Source organism: Equus quagga, chromosome 11, assembly GCF_021613505.1.
Source record: "Equus quagga isolate Etosha38 chromosome 11, UCLA_HA_Equagga_1.0, whole genome shotgun sequence".
In the NCBI taxonomy this organism is placed as follows: domain Eukaryota; kingdom Metazoa; phylum Chordata; class Mammalia; order Perissodactyla; family Equidae; genus Equus; species Equus quagga.
The window spans coordinates 80,238,024-80,260,827 of NC_060277.1; the positions used below are offsets into that span (position 1 = coordinate 80,238,024).

General features: G+C 39.2%; 1 protein-coding gene across 3 annotated transcripts in view; it reads left to right on the forward strand.

Moving 5' to 3' along the window:
- ACACA (acetyl-CoA carboxylase alpha) overlaps positions 1-22,804 on the forward strand; it is a 271,848-nt gene that overhangs the window by 48,854 nt on the left and 200,190 nt on the right. For 2 of the 3 annotated variants that reach the window (XM_046675864.1, XM_046675867.1), the window contains 2 exons: positions 14,260-14,306; positions 17,843-18,098. In XM_046675864.1, the coding sequence (XP_046531820.1) occupies positions 17,869-18,098 (230 nt within the window). In that variant the 5' untranslated portion in view covers positions 14,260-14,306; positions 17,843-17,868. Of the gene's footprint in view, positions 1-13,925; positions 14,011-14,259; positions 14,307-17,842; positions 18,099-22,804 lie in introns of those variants that run through there. The other variant, XM_046675865.1, reaches the window with a different exon arrangement.

Consider the following 22,804-nt stretch of genomic DNA (forward strand, 5'->3'; position numbering starts at 1 on the left):
GAGCTTTTTGAATTCACAAAATGGCTTTTTACCTGGAGGCCTCTAAATGTTTCTAGGGAATAATATTTGAAATAAACACTCCTAATTTTTGTAACTCAAATGTTCATTTGAATTCCTATGAAACACTCAGCCTGCAAAAAGCCTAATGTTTACACAGCATTGTAAAGTGCTGGGGGTGGTAGATCTAAAACAATTGGAAGAGATAATAACTTTTCCCAGCTTCATTGAGGAGATAACAGGGTCAATAATGCAGTCACACATATTAATAAGTAAATGACGTGCCAGTTATCTACTTAAATTCTCAGGCAGATATGAGATAAGAGATCAGAGTGGCATGGAGTTAATTGGCTAAAGCTTTTTATCAAACATTTGAAATCTTCAGTTGCTAATACATACGTAATACAATCACATAGTTCAAAATTTTAAACGTATAGAAGTGTATACAGTGACGTTCTCTGTCCTAACTTTGTCTTACAGCCACCCACTTCCCCTCACCAGAGGCAAGCAATGTTACTAATTTATTATAATTTCTTAATAGTAATTATCAGATATATTAATTTAAATTTAAAGTTATGGATCTCTTAATAATTACCAGAGATTTTATTCATATTCAAACAAATGCTCATGTATTCTCCCCACTTTTTTTTTTTTAAGATTTTATTTTTCCTTTTTCTCCCCAAAGCCCCCCGGTACATAGTTGTATATTTTTAGTTGTGGGTCCTTCTAGTTGTGGCATGTGGGACACCACCTCAGAATGGCTTGATGAGTGGTGCCATGTACACGCCCAGGATCCGAACCAGCGAAACCCTGGGCCACGGAAGTGGAGCGGCCGAACTTAACCACTCGGCCATGGGCCCCTCTCCCCACTTTTCCAATTTTTAGACACAAATTATGTATACTTTACACATCATTTTTCACCTTTGGTTTCTTCACTTAACGTTATGGAATAAACTTTTTACATTTCTATTTTCATCAAAGTTATACATGCACATAGTTTAAAAAATTGTATTGTTCCACAAAGTTTGTTATGATAAAACAGTAGTCCTTAGCCCCTTCCCAGTTTCATTTGCTTTAGCTGATACGTTTGTTATTATATCCTTTTGTCTGTAAATAACATACTTGCCTTCCTACGTCTTGATTTTTCATTTTTAGGCATTATCTATTGATGTCCTGTTGTGGAAGATGCGGTTTTTGGTCTGTTTCCTCTCCTTACCCTCTCTTCACCTTTGCCCTTACCATCCCCGCAACCAACTATCAGTCGAGTTATCTTGTAACTTTGGTTATTTCAATATTCAGTCTTTACATTATTATAAATGTGTAAATCCTCTGTGCACAGAGTTTAGTTACATAATATCCCATGATTTCTTTCCCACACAGCTCTTTCCTTAGAGTTAATAATGGTCTTGATTTTTGTTTGTTTAATTTTCTATGTATTTGTTATTCATTCAGCCTCACTCTTCACCCGTTTTCTAAATCTCCCTGAACATTGAGATGATCAGCTATTCTATTAATTTTTATCTTCTGTAAAATCTCTCTCAGACTTTTCTGACTGGCTCCAACCTAAATTGCTTGCCCTCTACATCAGGTACATTGCTGTCATGCTGAGCTTACTCTTCACCATCATCCTGGGGGTTCTCTTTATTTCTCTTCTGCTGTGGAGAAATTATTTCCCATATTTTCCCTCTTATTGGTTTATTCTCCCATTTTGGTGGAGGATATCCTCCAGTGGCATCTTGAGAAAGAGTTCATGGGAGGTAAACATTTTTTCCAACTTTTTATTTTGAAAAATTTTAAGCCTAAAAGAGTAGTGAAATAAGTACTATGTTCCCTTGATCTAGATTCCCCAGTTTTTAACATTTTGCCACATTTGCTTTATCTCTCTCATACATGTATATGTGTCTACATATATATATTTCTGAATAATTCAAAGTAAGTTGTAGACCTCATGACACTTGATCTCTAAATATTTCTGCATGTTTCTCCTAAGAACTAGGACATTCTCCTATTTAACCACTTACCATTATGGATGCCCAAAATTTAACACTCATACCATATCTAATATATAGTCTATTTTGAGTTTTCCCGTGTGTCCCAATAATACCTTTTATAACTGCATGTATTTTAATTCATGATCCAGTTAAGAATCATTTATTATATTTAGTTCTCAAGTGTATTCAGTCATCTTAATGTAGAACAGTTACCCTACCCTTTTTTGTCTTTCATGACATTTATCTTTCGTTGATAGGTCCGTTGTCTTGTAAAAGCTCCTACAATCTGGATGTGTCTGACTGTCTCATCATTATTAGATTGAAGTTAACTATTTTTGTCAAAAATACTACATACATAGTATCGTATACTTCTAACGGCATCACATCAGGAGGCAACTGATGTCAATTTGTCTTAATATTGGTGATGTTTAGTATGAACACTTAATTAAGATGGTGTATACCATATTTCTCCATTATAAAAATACCTATTCCCCTTTGTAATTTTTTTTTTTGAGGAAGATTAGCCCTGAGCTAACATCTGCTGCCAATCCTCCTCTTTTTGCTGAGGAAGACTGGCCCTGAGCTAACATCTGTGCCCATCTTCCTCTACTTTATATGTGGGATGCCTACCACAGCATGGCTTGCCAATCGGTGCCATGTCCGCACCCGCGATCCAAACCAGCAAACCCCGGGCCGCTGAATCGGAACGTGTGAACTTAACCACTGCGCCACTGGGCTGGCCCCTTTAATTATTATGTAATCTGTGGGGTGATTTTTTTTGAAAGAGTTTTCTTGTGGTAAAACACATAGATTATAAAATTTATCATCTTAACTATTTAAAAATGTACAGTTCACTGCTAAATACATTCATAATGTTGTACAGCCATCACTAACGTTTGTCTCCCGAACTTTTTTCATCTTGTGAAACTGAACCTCTATATAACTCGCATTTTCCTCTCCTGCAACCCCTGGCAACCACCATTCTACTTTCTGTGATTTTGACTACTCTAAGTATCTCATATAAGTAGAATCATACTCTAATTATCTTTTCTGTGACTGACTTATTTCACTTAGCATAATGTCTTCAACGTTCACCTATGTTGTAGCATATTGCAGAATTTCCTTCCTTTTTAAAGCTGAATAATATTCCATTGTACTTTTATACCACATTTTGCTTATCCATTCTTCTATCAGTGCACACTTGGTTTTTCCCCATGTTTTAGCTATTGTGAATACTTGTGCTTTGACCATGAGTTTAGAAATATCTCTTTGAGATCTTGTATTCAGTTCTTGGGTATATATCCAGAAGTGGAATTGCTGTATCATTTGGTAATTCTATTTTGTTTTTCTTGAGGAACCACCATACTGTTTACCACAGAGGCTGTACCAGTTTACATTCCCACCAACAGTGTCCAAGGGTTCTAATTTCTCCACATCCTCACCAACGCTTATTTTCTCTTTTTTTGATGGTAGCCATCTTAATGGCTATGGGGTAGTATCTCATTGTATTTTTGATTTACGTTTCCCTAATGATTAGTGATGTTGAGCTGATTGATACTTTGCTTATTAGCCATTCATGTATCTTTTTTGGAGAAATGTCTGTTCAAGTCCTTTGCCCATTTCTGAATTGTTTTTTTTTTAATTGTTGAGTTTTAGGAGTTCTCTCTATATTCTAGATATTAATCCCTTATCAGATGTGATTTGCGAATATTTTTTCCGTCTTTGGGTTGCATTTTTACTCTGTAGAGTATCTTTTGATGTGCAGAATTTTTTAATTTTCAAGAAGTCCAGTTTGTCTGTTTTTTCTTTTGTTACCTCTCCTCTTGGTGTCATATCCAAGAAATCTTTGCCAAATCTTTGCCAAATTTGATGTCGTGAAGCTTTTGTTCCATATTTTCTTCTAAGAGTTTTCTTGTTTTAGGTCTTACATTTAGGTTCTTGATCCATATTGAGTTGATTTTTGTATATGGTGTTAGGTAAGGGTCCAACTTCATTTGTTTGCATGTGGAGATCCAGTTTTCCCAGCACCATTTGTTGAAAAGGCTGTCCTTTCCCCATTAAATGGTATTAGCACCTTTGTCAAACATCATTTGACCATATATGCAAGGGTTTGTTTTTGGGCTCTCTGCTTCATTGGTCTTTTTGTCTATCTTTATGCCAATACAACACTGCTTTGATCACTGTAGCTTTGTAGAAGTTTTGAAATCAGGTAGCATGAGTCCTCCAGTTTTGTTCTTCTTTTTTCAATATTGTTTTGGCTATTCAGGGTCCCTTGAGATTCCATATGAATTTTAGGATGGGTTTTTCTATTTCTGCAAAAACTTTCATTGGGATTTTGATAGGGATTGCATTGAATCTGTAGATCACTTTGGGTTGGTAGTATTGACATTTTAATAATATTGAGTCTTCCAATCCATGAACATGGGATGTGTTTCCATTTATTTATATCTTCTTTCATTTCTTTCAGGAATGTTTTGTAGTTTTTCTTGTACAAGTCTTTCACCTCCTTGGTTAAGTTAATTCCTAAGTGTTTTATTCTTTTTGATGCTATTGTAAATAGAATTGTTTTTGTAGTTTCCTTTTCAGATTGTTCATTGTGTATAGAAATGCAACTGATTTTTCTGTGTTGGCTTTGTATCCTGCTACTTTGCTGAATTCATTTATCTGTTCTTACAGGTTTTTTTGTGTGGAATCTTTAGGGTTTTCTACATATAAGATCCTATCACCAGCAAACAGAGATAATTTTACTTCTTCCTTTCCAATTTGGATGCCTTTTATTTCTTTTCCTTACCTAATTGCTCTGGGTAGAACTTCAGCTACTGTGTTGAATAGAAGTTGTGAAGGTGGACCTTCTTGCTGTGCTTCTGATCTTAGAGAAAGGCTTTTAGTGTTCCACCGTTGAGTATTATGTTTGATGTGGGTTTTTTATATATGACCTTTATTGTGTGAGGAAGTTTCCTTCTATTCCTAGTTTGTTGAGTGTTTTCATCATGAAAGTGTGTTGAATTTTGTCAAATGCTTTTTCTGCATCAATTGAGATGATCATCTAGTTTTTTCCTTAATTTTGTTAATGTGATATATTACATTGACTGATTTTCGTATATTGAACCATTTTTGCATTCTAGCAATCTAGTAGACTCCTTGCATTCTTGTATCCAGTTGGTCATAGCGTATAATCCTTTTAATATGCTGCTGAATTCTGTTTGCTAGTATATTGTTGAGGATTTTTGCATCAATATTCATAAGGGATATTAGTCTTTAGTTTTTCTTTCTTGTAGTGTCTTTGTCTTTGATATCAGGGTAGTGCTGGCCTCATAGCATGAGTTAGGAAGTGTTCCTTCCTCTTCAACTTTCTGGAAAAATTTGTGAAGAATTGGTGTTACTACTTCTTTAAATGTTTGGTAAAATTTGCCAGGGAAGGTATCAGGTCCAGGGCTTTTTTGGGTTGGGAGATTTTTTATTACCAATTCAATCACCTTACTAGTTAAAAGTGTATTCACATTTTCTGTTTCTTTGTGATTTAGTCTTGGTATGTTTTCTGTTTCTAGAAATTTGTCTATTTCGTCTAGGTTATCCAGTTTGTAGGCATACAGCTATTCATAGTACTCTCTTATAATTCTTTTTCTTTCTGTGGAATCAGTAGTAACATTCCCACTTTCATATCTGATTTTAGTACTTTGAGTCTTCTTTTTTACATAGTCCATCTAGCTAAAGATCAGTCAATTTTGTTGATCATTTCAAAGAACCAACATTTGGTTTCATTGATTTTCTCTGTTTTTCTATTCTCTATTTCATTTATCTCTACTCTAATCTTTATACCTTCCTTCTGTTGGCTTTGGGTTTAGTTTGCTCTTCTTTTTCTTGTTCCTTAAGTTGTAAAGTTAGATTGTTGATTTTATATCTTTATTTTTTAATGTGTTTGTAGCTGTAAATTTCCCCCATAGCTCCACTTTCACTGCATCCCATAAGTTTTGATATGTTGTGTTTTCATTTTCATTCATCTCTTTAAGTATTTTCTAATTTCCCTTGTAACTTCTTTTTTGATCCATTGGTTGTTTAAAAGTGTGTTGTTTAATTTCCACATTTTTTCCCAGTTTTCCTTTTGTTAATCAATTTGTGACTTCATCCCATGTGGTCAGAGGAGATACTTTGTGTGCTATCTATCTTTTAAAATTTATTGAGACTTAATTTGTGGCCTAATACATGCTCTACCCTGGAAAATATCCCCACATGCACTTGATAAGAAAGTATGCTGCTGTTGTTGGGTAGTGTTCTATATATGTCTTTTATCTAGTTGGTCTGTTGTGTTGTTTTAAGTCCTCTATTTACTTATTTCTCTCTCTCTCTGGTTGTTCTATACATTATTGTGAGTAGGGTATTGAACTCTCCAACTATTATTGTAGAACTGTCTATTTCTCCCTTCAATTCTATCAGTTTTTGCTTCGTATATTTTGATGGTCTGGCATTAGGTGCATATATTTTTATAATTATTTCTTCTTGCTGTATTGAACCTTTTATTAATATATAATGTCCTTCCTTGTCTCTTGTAACTTTTTTTGGTTTAAATTCTATTTTGTCAGAGTAGTATAACCACCTCATTCTCTTTTGGTTACTTCATTTTGCTATTTGTTTTCTATATGCCTTATAGTTTTTTTGTCTTTTCCTGTGTTACTGTTTTCTTTTGTGTTTAGTCATTTTTTTGTAGTGAAATGCTTAAATTCCTTTCTCATTTCCTTTTGTGTATATTCTATAGCTATTTTCTTTGTAGTTACCATGGGGATTACATTTAACATCCTGAAGTTATAACACCATAATTTGAATTTATATCTGCTTATCTTCAATTACATACCAAAACTCTACTCCTTTACAGCTCTGTTCCTAACCCTTTTAGTTGTTGATGTCACAAAATTTCCCCTTTATACATTGTGTGCCCAAAAACATAAACTAATAATTCTTTTAAATCCATTAGTCTCTTAAATTATATTAAAAACAATATTTGAAGTTACAAACTAAAGTTATACTCACACTAGGTTTTAGGCTAATAATTATTTCTTTTCTTTAAATGTGTTAGCCTCTTAAATCATGTAGACAACAAAAAATACAGTTACAAGTCATTATTATAATAATACTAGTTTTTATAATTATCTATATATTTACCTTTATTGAGATCTTTATTTCTCTGTATGGCTTCAAGTTAATGTCTTGTGTCCTTTCATTTCACCTTACAGGACTCCCTTGAGCATTTCTTGCAGGGAGGTCTAATAGTAAAGAACTCACTCAGCTTTTGTTTATCTGGGGCTATCTTAACTTCTCCTTCTCTTTTGAAGGACGGTTTTGCCAAATATAGAATTCTTGGTTCTCAGTTTTTTTCTTTTAGCACTTTGCATATATCAGCCAACTGCCTTCTGGCCTCCAAAATTTCTGATGAGAAATCTACTTATAATCTTATTGAGGATCTATTGTATGTGACAAGTCATTTTTCTTTTGCTGCTTTCAAGATTCTCTCTGTTTTTGACTTTTGAATGTTTGATTATAATGTGTGTCTGTGTGGGTCTCTTTGAATCCTTCTCACTTGGAGTTTGTTGAGCTTCTTAGATGTATATATTCATGTCTTTTATCAAATTTGGGAAGTTTTCAGCCATTATTTCTTCAAATATTCTGTCTGTCTCTTTCTCTCTTTTCCTTCTGAAACTCTCACAATGTGTATGTTGGTCTGCTTGATGGTGTCCCACAAATCCTTTAGTCTCTGTTCACTTTTCTTCAATCTCTTTTCTTTCTGTTTTTCAGACTCAGTAATTTCTATGTCCTATCTTATAGTTCACTGATTCTTTTTTTCTTTTTTTTGTTTGAGGAGAATTCGCCCAGAGCTAGCATCTCTGCCAATCTTACTCTGTTTTGTATGAGGGTCACCACCACAGCATGGCTGTTGAGTGTGGTAGGTTCACACCCGGGATCCAGACCTGCAAACCCAGGCTGCCAATGTGGAGCATGATGAACTTAACCACCAGGCCACAGGGCTGGCCCACTGATTCCTTCTTGTGCTTGCTCAAATCTGCCTTCGAGTACCCTAGTGAATTTTTCATCTTAGTAACTGTACTTTTCAGCTCCAGCATTTCTTTTTAGGTTTTGTATTTCTTTATTGATATTTCCATTTTGTTCAGACATCATTTTCTTGACTTTCTCCACATATTCCTTTAGATCTTTGAAAATCTTTTAGACAGTTGTTTTAACAGCTTTGTCTAGTATGTCTGCCATCAGGTATTTTTTTAAGACAAGTTTCTGTTGATTTAATTTTTTCCTTTGAATGGGCTATACCTTCCCCTTTTTTCTTTGCATTTTGATCTTCTGTTGAAAACTGGACATTTGAATCTAATAATGTGGCAACTCCGGAAATCAGATTCTCTTCCTTTCCAGAGTTTGATGTTTTTTATTGTCATTTTTGTTTTTTGGACTGTTGTAGGCTGTCTCTGTGTTGAGAGTCAGCCTGAGGTGTAAACTTAAGGTCTTCTCAGGTCTTTTCTGAGTCTTTCTCTGAGCATGCTCTGTCACTTTCTGATTTTTCCCTGTGTGTGCAGTAGTTTTTGAATGTACTAGTATTTAATGTCTAGCTCCCAAAAGAGGAAAAGAGAAAAATGATGGGGGGATAAAAAGGTGCTGGTCATTTAAGTCCCCTGGAAGTCACTTCAGCCGGGGGGGAAGGACTTGTAACAGTGTGGGGAGGTACTAAAATAATGGCTGCCTGCCTCTTTGGCTGCACCTCTGTGACCAGAGGCAGCAATTAGTGATTAGAGCACAGTTCCCCAGTATTTGGAGAACAGGGTTGTTTTTGCCTGCCCTGGCTCCTGCAAGCTGTGTTCAAGTTGCTTGAGGAACATGTACAAAATTGTCTGCCATGTGGCTGGGGGTTGAGGATGGATAGCTGTTACTATGCTAAGAGATGAAATTGACTATCATTAACCACAGTTAACCTTCAAAGTCTTCCCCTGTAAGTTGCAAGCCTTCCATCATTCCAGAGTTCCAAAATGGTTACATCAGGCAGATCCTGCCAGTGCAGTTGTTGTCTAGGTAGGAACAGAGATTCCTAGTGCTTCCTACTCTGCCATCTTCCCAGAATCCTCTTCTGTAAGTTGACTTTTTAAAGACCACAGGAATATCCTGTTATTGAATAACCTTTTATCCAGTGGTTTTAACTTACATTTATGATCCTTGCCTGTATCGGCTATTGCACTGGTGATTGTAAAGTGAAATATATTTATTTTTATTTTTTTTAAGATTTTATTTTTTTCCTTTTTCCCCCAAAGCCCCCCAGTACATAGTTGTATATTCTTCGTTGTGGGTCCATCTAGTTGTGGCATATGGGATGCTGCCTCAGTGTGGCTTGATGAGCAGTGGCATGTCCGCACCCAGGATTTGAACCAACGAAACACTAGGCTGCCTGCAGCAGAGCACGCGAACTTAACCACTCGGCCACGGGGCCAGCCCCCTGAAATATATTTTCTAATTGCTTCATTCTGGGAGGTGATTATTTTGAGATCTTGCTGTCTACAAATATCTTTATCCTATCCTCACGGTAGATCAATGATTGATCAGGTCTAGAATTTTAGGTTGGAAATAATTTTCCTTCAGACTTTTGAAGGCGTTGTTTCATTATCTTCAAGCTTCCGTGGTTATTGCTGATAAATCTGAAGAGCATTCTCATTCTCATTCCTTCTGTTTTCTTTTTTTTTTGCTGAGGAAGATTTACCCTAAACTAACACCCACTGCCAGTCTTCCTCTTTTTGTTTGTGAGCCACCACCACAGCATGGCCACTGACAGACGAGTGGTGTAGGTCTGCACCCAGGAACTGAACCTGGGCTGGCGAAGTGGGGCACACTGAATCACTAGGCCACCTGGGCTAGCCCAAGCATTCTCATTCTTGATCCTTTGTACCTGACCTTTTTCTCTCTACAAGCTTGTAGGATCTTCTTTTTGTCTTCAATTTTTTAAATTTCACTGGTGTCCCTTGGTGTCTGTCTGTTCTTATTCATTGTAGTAGGCCCTTGGTGGGCCTTCTTAATCTGACAGTCATGCACTTTAGTCTTGAGACTAAATCATTCACTAAATTGAATTATTGAATTGAATTATTATTGGATTATTACGTTACTTATATCTTGCCCTCTCTTCTGTTCTCACATTTGGGAGCTCCTATTCATATATTGGACCTTCTGAACAGATTCTCTAATGCTCTTACCTTTTCTCTCCTATTGTTCATCTCTCTGTCTTCTTATTCTGATTTATGAAAGATTTTTCTCAACTTTGTCTTCTAACTTGTGGAATGAGTATTTTCATTGTTGTGATCATATTTTTAACTTGTAAGAACTCTTTCTTGTTCTTTAAATGTTTCTTTTAAAAACATTCCATTGTGTTTCATGTACATATTGTCTTCCCTTAGCTCTTTCAGTATCATGGTAGTCTTTTAAAATTAAAATAAAAATTCTTTTTGAATTTTGAAGTAATTTTAGACTTACAGAAAAGTTACAAAGATTCCCGTATACCCTTCACCAAGCTTCCCTTAATGTTAATATGTTACATAGCCGCAGAATCTTTGTCAAAACTAAGAAATGAACATTGTCTCAATACTATTAACTAAACTATAGACTTTATTCAGATTTCTACAGTTTTTTTTTTTTTACCGATGTGTTTTTCTGTTCCAGGGTCTAACCCAGGATACCACATTGCATTTAGTGGCCATATCTCCTTAGTTTCCCTGATCTGTGATAGTTTCTTAGTCTTTCCTTTTTTGCTTTTTTTGTTTTAATGGCCTTGACAGGTTTTGTTTGTTTGTTTTTTGAGGAAGATTAGCCCTGAGCTAACATCTGCTGCCAGTCCTCCTCTTTTGGTTGAGGAAGACTGGCCCTGAACTAACATCCGTGCCCATCTTCCTCTACTTTATATGTGGGACACCTGCCACAGCATGGCTTGCTGAGCGGTGCCGTGTCCGCACCTGGCATCTGAACCAGTGAACCCTGGGCCGCTGAGAAGCGGAACGTGCGCACTTAACTGCTGTGCCACTGGACCGGCCCCATCCTTGACAGTTTTGAAGAGGACATTTGGAAGAATGTCCCTTTATTCAAATTTGTCTGATGTTTTCTCATGATTATACTTGGGTTATGAATTTTTGGGGAAAACACCACAGAAGTAATCTTGCCACCCCCTCCTTCTAATTTTTAATGTTTTCTTATTCTGCATAATTTCTTTGTCCAAGTTGCGTCTTTTTCTGCAGGTAAGGGTTTTGGGGTTCTTTTTGATTCTTTGATGTTGGAGGTTTTCTCAGCCATCTAGTAATTCTTTCTTGATTATCTCCCCAGTGCTTCATTGCTAATGTCTTCCTACTCTAGGAAGTCTTCCTGGATCCTTCCTGCCACCTTTACCACCTTCAAGTTTGGATAAAATATCCTTTTCTTGTGTTTCACACTTAGCAATTATTATACTACTGTAATTGTTCATTTAGGTGTCTGTGGCCACTTCACCAGGGACCAAATGTTATTTATCTTTGAATATACTTCATCCATTTCACTATTTGGAATGCAAGTGCTTGTTATTTTAAAATTTAAAACTTGCAGGAAAATAAAGTGCAGCTTGAAAAAAACCTCTATAACTCTCTTATGGATATTGTATTAATACCAAAATCTATTTAAAAGTTCTTTAATAAAATGACAAAAGTTAAAGCAGATTCAATGAGTCTTTCTGAAAAAATATAAAGGAAGTTACTATGGCTTAAAAGGCAAGGACATGTTGTATTAGCTTGGATACTTTTATCAGTGGTTTTGAAAACTAATTGCTACCTCTTTATTAGAGTTGCTTGGAAAATACAATGTCATTTGAGTTCAAGGAGAACATGTTAACTAAGTTTGGTAAAATCTGTTCTGTTTTATTTAGAGAAATGTCTCTGAATAAAAAGCTGGTTGACCTTTAAATAAGTGCATTAGCTATAATTAGCTTTACCCCGTTTTCAGAAACTTAGGGTACAGTTTGACAACTTTCTGCACAGCCTTTTTGAGTCCCCAGATAAAAGTTCAAGAATATATATATTTTCTGGGCTGGCCTGGTGGCATAGTGGTTAAATTTGCATGCTCTGCTTTGGCAGCCCGGGTCTTGCTGTTTCGGATCCCAAGTGCAGATCTACGCACTGCTCATCGAGCCAATCTGTGACAGGCATCGCACATACAAAATAGAGGAAGATGGGCAAAAAGAGGAGGATTGGCGGCAGGTGTTAGCTCAGGGCTAATCTTCCTCAAAGGAAAAAAAAGGACTATATTTTCTTAAAAGAGGGTTGGACATTGGCAACAATTTGATATACAATGAAGAAAGTCTTTATTTGCATAAGCAGAATATCCTATAGCTGATTCTGGGTAGAGTCCTTGTTTCAGAGGTGATAAGACAGCATTCTTTGTCCTCTTTCTAGACAGGTCTTAACCTAATTTATGGCAAGGTTTTAGGGATCCCAAACTTGTATGCAAACAAAATTTTGTGTGAGGGTGAATTTTTGTCAGGAAAGGGTCCAAAGCTTTTATCAGATTTCTAGTATTGTCTTGACTTAGGAAAGTTTAAGAACCATTGGTTTAGGGACTTAACTCACTGTGCTTCTCTCTAGTGAGAACATAAAGTGGAGGGGGTGGGAGAGGGGGGATTAATTGTGGCTTTAAGACTTTTTTGACGTAACTCACAATAAGATGTCCTTGACATCATGACATATATATAACTAATTCAAAAATGTATAAAACAATATTTGTCCTTATAAACTATGATGTGCTCTTAACATTTTCTATTCTGTTTCATTTTTAAAATGTTGGTTTTAACCCACTTAGTTGATTGCTTAATATTCTACTTGATGGTAACCCATCACTTGAAAAACACTGGTCTAGTGTATCATAATTTACAAAAGCATTTCGTATACTCTCAGTCCTCACAGCAGTCTGATGAGGGACATATGACCTTCTGTTATTTACGTATTTTTTTGTGTGAGGAAGGTTCACCCTGAGCTAACATCTCTGTCAGTCTTCCTCTATTTTGTATGTGGGATGCATCCAACAGCATGGCTGACCAGTGGAGTAGGTCCATGCCCAGGATCCAAACCCGCAAACCCGGGCCACTGAAACGGAGTGTGTGAAACTTGAACCACTCCGTCACAGGGCCGGCCCCAACCTTCTGCTATTTTTACAGATGAGGAGGCTTAGAGACGTTTAGTGACCTGTTCAAGTTTGCACTGCCAATACTTGGCAGAGTTGGAGTTTGATCTTGGGTCCTAGGTTTTGACTCCAGCTCTGCTACACCTTTGGTTACATCTGTTCTAAGCGACTCCCTTTTTTCTTCCTCTACTCACCCTCTTCCCTACAACAATTGTAGGGAATAGTACTGGCTCAGACTCCATAATTGGGTAAATCCTAGTTCCCCAGTTAACATACTTGCACTGTCCCCAATCCTGTCACTTGTCGTTCCGGGTCCTCTCTTAGAAGTTCTGGATATCCCTATCTGTGTAATAGGTTCTTTCCTTCTGTTTTCTTCTCCACCCTGTATCAGTGGTTCTCAAGCCTGGATTTATGTCAGTGTCAGTCACCTGTGGAACGTAATATTCACATCTCTGGGCCTCTAGCAGCAATTCTGATTCAGTAGATCTGGGGTGGAATTTAGACATAAATGTTTTTAAAAAGCTCCACAGGTGATTGTTATATGTAGTTAAAGTTGAGGATTTCTACCCTGGATACATTTAAATTGTTGGGCATAGAAGGAAACCCAGGATTTGGGAAGTAGCTAGAGATCCCTTGGTACCTTAGAGTTTAGGGACTTAATATAATGGAAGATCTGTCTTCTCTCTGAATCCCAACTTTTGTGCGTGGGTTTAACCGTTTGGAAACATAACCAGAGCCAGACTGAGTTGTCGAGAATCTAGTGGTTCTCTTCTCCCCACTGCCTCCTTTTTGGTGAAGTATTGGAAATCATCAGGTTGGAAGTATACAATTGGAACAGGCACCTGGTAAAATGGTAAGCTTGGATTATTGTTTCACACTTTCATGAATAATAAAGTCTTTGAATGTGTAATGCTTTTGATTTATAGATTTGAACAAATAATAGTTAAACGACTGAACTTTATGCTTCAAGTTAAATAATGTATTTGACCAGAAAAATGATGCTTTGAGTGTTATTACTTTTGTCCTATGCTGAGCAAAGCAGGAATTGGTAAAGTTTGGATTTCTTTTAAAAAATTTAAAATTTCTCTTTTTCTCTCTCTAGTTCTTTTTGGAGGTGGATATCTGCTCAGACAGAAAGAATTATAAGAGGTCAGTTACAAATAATTCTTTTCGTGTTTACAGTGTGATAAAAATGTTATGTTCACATGCTAAAATATTAAACTGTAGGCTTCTATGTTAAAAGTTGCCTTCCACAAAAGAATATAGGTATATTTAGGAGGGGTTAACCTGAAGTGAACAAGTTTGACAGTGGTAGTATTCCACCACCTTTTCTCTTTAATTCAGGACTAGAATCAGTGGAAATGGGACAGGCTGTGGAGTAGCTTCTAGAGTGTCTGGATAGCTACTCAGTGATTTTCCATACATGGCCTGTCTTTTCTGGTGGTTTGTAGGCTTGTGCCTGGGAATACCATTCAGTAGAGTTATTGGTTAATGAACAGGCTCTTTAACTGTTAACACTGAGCTGCTTCCAATCTTTCCAAGCCTTTAGGGAAGGATACCTTCATGGGAAGGATACCTTCATGCTCTTCTCAGCTGGGAAAGAAAAATTTGAAGTTGACCTTATGGAGCCTTTCGTTTATTAGTTAATCCTTTCTTTTTCTTCTCCCATGGCATCAGAGACTTGCTCCTTTCGCATGAATTTTATTTTTTTGTGGAATCATCTAATTTCGGTCACATTATAAGCTAGAATCTACCCTGAGTGCCTTACTTATTTTTCTTATGAAAAAGGCAGCTATTATTTTTTATGTTAGTTGAAATGAAATTTCTTTGGGAGGGGGTTCTAGTGTTATTTTATTATTTTTTTTTTTTTTGAGGAAGATTAGCCCTGAGCTAACTACTGCCAATCCTCCCGTTTTTGCTGAGGAAGACTGGCCCTGAGCTAACATCCATGCCCATCTTCCTCTATACGTGGGACATCTACCACAGCATGGCTTTTGCCAAGCGGTGCCATGTCCGCACCCGGGATCTGAACCAGTGAACCCCAGGCCACCGAGAAGCAGAACGTGCAGACTTAATGGCTGTGCCACTGGGCTGGCCCTCTAGTGTTATTTTTAAACTTGCTATTCACTGCTGTAACATGTAAAAGAAGTAGCCTTTTTGCTGCTGTGACTTTTGGTGTTCAGAGTGGTCAATCTGTTAGAACTCCCCCCCTCTCCCCCCGCTTCCTCCTTCTCTTCCTTTTTTTCTCTGTTTAAATGATTTGGTTTTCTTTTAAGGTTCTGGAACTTAACCTCTTTGTAAAACTTAGAGACATTTAAAAAATTTTTTAAAAGAAACTGAGTATTCTAAGGGAGAAATGTATAGTAAAATTTGGATGTCAAGTTTTTCCTGTTGCATGATACTTTTGAATTTGATTCTAATTTTAAAAATAAAAGCTTAAGTAATCTCCAACTCACTTTTAGGAAATGTCTAAAGATATTTTTTTAGCATTCCTGGCAATTTGTTATTACTGTTTTCTTTTTCTTTCTTTCGAAGATTGGCCATGAGCTAACATCTGTTGCCAATCTTCCTCTTTTTTTTGTCTCCCAAAAGCCCCCCAGTACATAGTTGCAGGTTCTTCTACCTCCCCTATATGGGGCACCACCTCAGCATGGCTTGATGAGCAGTGCTAGGTCCATGCCCGGATCTAAACCTGTGAACTCCAGGCCACCTAAGCAGAGTGCTCGAGCTTAACCACTCGGCCATGGGGCCAGCCCGTACTGTTTTCTTCTTCTAACACAGTGGTTCTCAAACTTGAGGACTTGTTAAAATATAGTTTACTGGGCCCCGACCTGTAGGTTCTGATACAGTTAGTTGGTCTTTGACAGGGCCCAAGAATTTGCACTTTTAACAAGTTCCAAGGTGCTGCTGGTCTGGGAGCCACACTTTGACAACCACTACTCTAGCATTTATAAATACTGTTTTGTCTTTTTTTTTTTTTTCCTGCTGTTTCTCCCCAAATCCCCCTAGTGCATAGTTGTATATTTTAGTTGTGGGTCCTTCTAGTTGTGGCATGTGCAATGCTGCCTCAGCATGGCTTGATGAGCGGTGCCATGTCCACACCCAGGATCTGAACTGGTGAAACCCTGGGCTGCCGAAGCAGAGCACGTGAACTTAACCACTCAGCATGGGGCTGGCCCCCTGTTTTGTCTTTGTAAATGAATAAGCTCTGATTCACAAATTACACAAAAATAATGGTGTGTGTGTAATTTTAACATGTTTTATAGTGATTGCTAAACGTTTTTAAATCTTGATGTTTTATTGTCTAGTGTCAAAGAACACTGCTTTCAATGTACTTTTATAACTCAGAGTGGTTTACAGCATATAAAAGTTACTAATAATAAATTTATTATTCTCTGTTGATATACCATCTCTTAGAGTACCTCAAAATCAGGACTGGGAATCATTATTCTGAATTAAAATTGTTGGTCAGGCTACAAGATGTTAATACTAAGTCGAAGTGTAGTTTTGAAGGTTTTTTTTATAGGATATTTGGAATGACAGAATAAATATTGTTTCGTTGAGTTTTGGTTTTTATTGTTGTGGTCTTTGAACTATGTTTTGGTCTTTGTTAATTAGTTTGCTAGTGATTGGTAATACCTAATCCTGACTAATAGGGCCCTATATCTAGAAAACTTAATTAAGGTGATATCTCCATTATTTTAATTATAGATTTTAAATTTGATAGTAGATTCACTTTTTTGCTATAAATGTCAGTACATTAGAGCCCAAAGCAGACATTTTTGACTTATTTATTTATTTATTTGTTTATTTAGTGAGGAAGATTGTCGGTGAGCCAACATCTGTGTCAGTCTTTCTCTATTTTATGTGGGATACTGCCACAGCATGGTTTGACGAGCAGTGATAGGTCCACCCCTGGCATCCGAACCTGTGAACCCTGGGCTGCCAAAGCAGAGTGCATGAACTTAAACACTATGCCACTGGGCCAGCCCCCTTCACTAAATTTTGAACAGATGTAGTTTAAGAAAAAACTTGCGGGGACAAGTAAAGAGTTTTTCTTTTTAATTAAAAAATACCCATCTGGAGTTTACTTTAAAGCAAACTATATATATATATATATATATACACACACACACACACACACATATAAAAATATATTTTGTGTGTTTATACATAAATATACTTATGTAAAATTCATAGCCTCTCACAGTAAAGTGTTTGGAACTAGGTGGTAGTGATGTAGTTTACTCTGAACACCAGGTTTGAGATGACCAGCACTCTCCCCAAACTCTTACTCCGCATTCTCCCCGTACCAACAACCAAAATTGCAATATCACAACAAGCGACTCTCACTTACTGCAAAGGTTTCTCCTTTGATCATAATTATCTCTTGGACATCACCAAATTGATAAAGAGATTGGCAATGGCTTGTAGTTTTTTGAGAGAGATTTCTTTGAGGAAAAGGGAACTGGTTTTAACTTTTTAGGCATAGTTACTATGATTTGGATTTTTCTCCCTTGTAGAAAACAAAAGCCCTGCAATGGAATAGCCAAGGGAACTAGTTCTCAAACTCTGCCTTACTTCCAAGTACCAGCTGTGGTATATTAGGTATAACTTGGGGCTATCCTCAGATACAGGTTATTATCCATAACCTGCTTTTCTCACTTACTTCATTTTCTCCATAGCTCTGAGAGCTCATTTTGATGGAATAATGGTTGAACCATCCCCCTTGGCCAAACTTGCTCTGGAGCTGAACCAGCACTCCCGATTCATAATTGGTTCCGTGTCTGAAGATAACTCAGAGGATGAGATCAGCAGCCTGGTGAAGTTGGACCTGCTGGAGGAGAAGGAGGGCTCTCTATCACCAGCTTCTGTTGGCTCAGATGCCCTCTCTGATTTGGGGATCTCTAGCCTACAGGATGGCTTGGCCTTACACATGAGGTAAGAGAGAGAAGTTTAATGTTTCACTTATTTAATCTGTACTATTGGTTTCACTGATTTTGTTCTGAAAAGAGCAAGAATAATTTTGGCCAAGATTGCTTCACCTTCTCTGATATCACTGGACTTAAAGCTTTGATGAGTAAGTGAGAAATGATGTATTTTGCCTGAAGTGCAGGTTTTACAAGTGTATTTTCCTAAATGTTTCTCTGAACTTTTTCCTGTTATTCCTATGTAGTAAATCATCTGGTGAGACCTAGTGGGTGAGAGTTAGGTTGAGGAATTTCAGTCTCTGTACTACTTTGACTAACATTGTTGTAACTATCTTGATCTTTTGGTACTGTGTGTTTTCATTTTCATTTGTCTGCAGATAATATTTGATTTCTTCTTTAATTTCTTCAATAATCCATTGTTTGTTCAGTAACATGTTGTTTAGTTTCCACATTTTTGGCCCTTTCCCAGCTTTATTCTTGTAGTTGATTTCTAGTTTCATAGCATTATGATCAGAAAAGATGCTTAATATTATTTCAACCCTCTTGAACTTGTTGATGCTTGCTTTGTTTCCCAAGATATGGTCTATCCTTGAGAATGTTCCATGCGCGCTTGAGAAGAATGTGTAACCTGCTGTTTTTGGATGAAGTGTCCTATATATATCTATTAGGTCCATCTGATCTAATTTTTCATTTAATTCTATAATTTCCTTGTTGATTTTCTGTCTGGATGATCTGTCCATTGGTGTTAATGGGGTGTTGAGGTCCCCTACTATTATTGCATTGCTGTTGATGTCTCCTTTTAGTTTTGTTAATAGTTTCTTTACGAATTTTGGTGCTCCTTTGTTAGGTGCATATATATTTAAAAGTGTTATGTCATCTTGGTGGAGCATCCCTTTTATCCTTATATGCTGCCCCTCTTTGTCTTTCTTTATCTGTTTTGCTTTGAAGTCTGCTTTGTCTGATATAAGTATGGCAACACCTGCTTTCTTTTGTTCATTATTAGCTTGGAGTATTGTCTTCCATCCCTTCACTTTGAGTCTGTTTGTCTTTGGGGCTGAGGTGTGTTTCCTGGAGGCAGCATATTGTCGGATCTTGTTCTTTGATCCATGCTGCCACTCTGTGCCTTTTGATTGGAGAGTTCAATCCATTCAGGTTTACAGTGATTATTGAAACGTGGGGGCCTACTGTTGCCATTTTATCACTTGTTTTCCGGTTCTTTTGCATTATGTCCTGATGGAGAGCTGTTACTTTGTGTTATTGTCCTTCTGCTTCTCTCCTTTGTTCTGGATTTTGTAACCCCTTTCCTTTTTTTGATTTTTCAGGAATGAGGTTCTTCCTGAGCATTTCTTGAAGAGGAGGTTTTGTGGCGATGAACTCCCTTAACTTTTGTTTATCTGGGAAAGTTTTTATTTCTCCATTGTATTTGAAGGATATTTTCGCTGGGTAGAGTATTCTTGGCTGCAGGTTTTTGTCCTTCAGAGTTTTGAATATTTCATTCCAATCTCTTCTAGCCTGTAAGGTCTCTCCTGAGAAATCTGCTGATAGCTTTATGGGGTTTCCTTTGTAAGTTATTTTCTTCTGCCTGGCTGCCCGTAGTATTTTCTCTTTGTCATTGACTTTTGCTGGTTTCACTGCTATATGCCTTGGGGTTGGTCTTCTTGCGTTAATAAAGTTTGGAGATCTATTGGCTTCTGTCACATGAAGTTCCATCTCTCTTCCCAAGTTTGGAAAGTTCTCAGCTATTATTTCTTTGAACAGGCCTTCTGCCCCCTTCTCCTTCTCTTCTCCCTCTGGTATACCTATAATCCTTATGTTGCATCTCCTAATTGAGTCGGATAATTCTCAGAGAGTTTCTTCATTTCTTTTTAGTCTTAGTTCTCTCTCCTCTGTCTGTAGCATTTCTGTATTCCTATCCTCCCAATTACTAATTCTGTCCTCCATATTATCGACCCTACTGTTCAGAGAGTCCAGATTTTTCTTAATCTCCTCCATTGTGTTCTTGATCTCCAGTATTTCTAATTGGTTCTTCTTTATAGTTTCAAGCGCTTTTGTGACATAGCTCCTGAACTCATTGAGTTGTCTATCTGAATTCTCTTAACTCGTTGAGTTTTTTAATAATGGCAGTTTTGAAATCATCGTCATTTAGGTTATAGATTTCATTGTCTTTGGGATTGTTTTCTGGGTGCTTATCATTTTCCTTCTGTTCTGGAGATTTAATATATTTTTTCATACTGCTTGATGGTGTGGATTTGTGCCTCCGCATAGAGCTAGAGTTTAGTCGCTCCTTCCACTTGTTGTAACTGGTCTGGGGGTGGGCAGCTGTTTAGACTGCACCAACCAGGAACCCTGTCAGCTGTTACTGACTGGACCTGGACCCCTCCTCGTAGTCACAGTGGTCCTGTGGGGTCCCTCGTCAGTTGTGTGGGCAATTGCAAGGGGACCTCAGGCTGCTGGTGCCTACTGTTGCAGCCCACTTGGACGCGCTCTCTCCTTGTGGTCTGCAGCGGTGTTGTGGGCTTTCCCAACAGCCAGGAGCAGGATCACCTATAATTGCCGCTTTGTCCCTAACAGAGCCCACAAGATCACACTTGTCCACTATAGGTCCCAGCAGAGCTATGGGTATCTTCTGCAATCTGTTGTTAGCTCACCTAGCTGTGCTAGTTTTGCCCCAGGGCCTTCCCGCCTTGCGATTGCCAGCCGAGACCTCTCCACTAGTGCTGTGCAGAGGCTTTCGCTGAGGCTGCTCTAGGAACCTGGAGTTCCCCCCTGGGCTACGTAGCCGTTTCGCTGGAGCTCCACTCTGCCCCACTCCACTCTCACGGGATCTCTGGGAGCCCTTTGCCTCATCTGGGACATGGCCAGAGTCCGTGAGCCTGGCAGTGGCTTGTAAGCTGCTGCCTTGTGGGGAATTCTGCTCTAGGGAGCTTCCTGGTGTTCCGAATGCTGGGCGGGGCCTCCTTGCCAATGGCGAGCAGAGGCCATCCCTGCTTGGGGGGGTGCGGGACCCTGGAGCATCCCCCTGGGCTGCAGAGCCGGGTGTTGGAGCTCCACCCAGTCCCCAAGTACGTCCACGGGAAGTCCGGGCACCCCCTGCGCTGGAGACCGTGGGCCCAGCAGCAGATGGCGGTCTGCTGCAGTGCCAGGGAATCCGTCCGCCGGGAGCTTCCCTTTGTTCTGGATTCTGGGCGGGGCCTCCCAGCTAATGGCGAGCAGAGGCTTTCCCTGCTGGGGTGCTGTGGGACCCCGGAGCCTCCCCCCGAGCTGCAGAGCTGGGCGCTGGAGCTCCAACCCTGTCCCCAAGCATGTCCACGGGAAGTCTGGGTGCCCTTGGTGTGTGGCAATGCTGTGGGGGAGTCCGCTGGAAGAGAACCTCCTGCAGGAACTAGGCTGTCCAGGGGTCAGGGGTCAGGGGTCGAAGAGTTTTCACCTATTTCCACCTCCTCCCGGGGGAAAGTCCATCCACCTTCCGATGTATAGTAGCACGAGACTCTGAGGCGTCTTGAGATGCTATCTGGATATCCTTTGTTAATTGGTGAATGTCCAGTTAGTTGTAGATTTGACGGGGGAGAGACAAAGAAGATCACTCACTCCGCCATCTTGGTGCCGCCTATTAGCACACTCTTATTGCAGTTGTCCTCTTAATTGGGTTGATACCCAGTGTAGCTGGTTGCTAGGCTCAGGTTGTGATAGGCCTGTGGCCAACAAGGCTGATATCAGTTCTCTTAGGAGTGCAGTTGAGTAGGGCTAGCCCTTGGCATAGAGGCACTCAGTTGTTTCAGACTTTGGAAGGTGGGGCTGATCTTTTTTATGGCTGTTTGTGAAACACAAGTCTTCTGCCGCTGATAAGCCTCACCCGCCTCTGGACCACATACACTGTCAGCACAGTCCTGGTCCGTGCACACTTCTCAACCCCCTGGAGCGTACCCCACCGCCACGCTGCAGAGGCCCCCACCTCTGCCCCACTGCCCCCCACATTTCACCTGGTACTCACACAAGCCCTGCCCCACAGAAGCAGGCACCTTTGCCTGCCTGTAGAGGATCAAGGCACTCAGTCAACGCAGGCTGAAAAGTAGCCTGAGGGCTTGCTGTTAGGTGGGGCCAGTCCCTAGGGCAGGTTGCCTGCCCTGGCTGAAGTGGATTAAATCTGTGCTCTAGTGGGTGTGGCAGACCCCTGGGGTAACAGCCCAAGGGACGCACCTCAATGGCCCCCACCTGTGTCCATATCAGCACGCCTGGACCAGCTCAGAACAAAGGCCCCCACTAATGTCTCAGTCTCTGGAGAGAATCCTCCTCTCACCAAGATGCCCCCCAGAGCCCACCAGGTGAGTCTCGTTTCACCAAAGGACAGTCAGCCTTCTCTCTGGTGATTTTAGGTTGCTGCAATGAGTGAGTTTGTGCGTGGGCCCTTTAAGACCCGGATCTTTTCGGCTTTCGGCCGATAGCTTTTCTGGGGTGTCCTCGCTGCAGTTAATAGCCAGCAAACCCAGACCGTAAGACCCCCCTCTCAGTTGGGCTGAGTCCAAAGGATGGTTATAGCAATATTGCCCCCGCTCCGGACCTCACTCCTCCAGGGAGGGCTGCATACCTTAGATTGGCTCCCGCCTGGCCAACTGAGAAGTTCCGCTGCTCCCAAAGGTGGCTTTTTTCCTCTCTGGCCGGAGTTACTGCCTCTTCTGCTTTCGTCAGGACTGTCCCTTGTTGTGGGGGTTCTTTTTA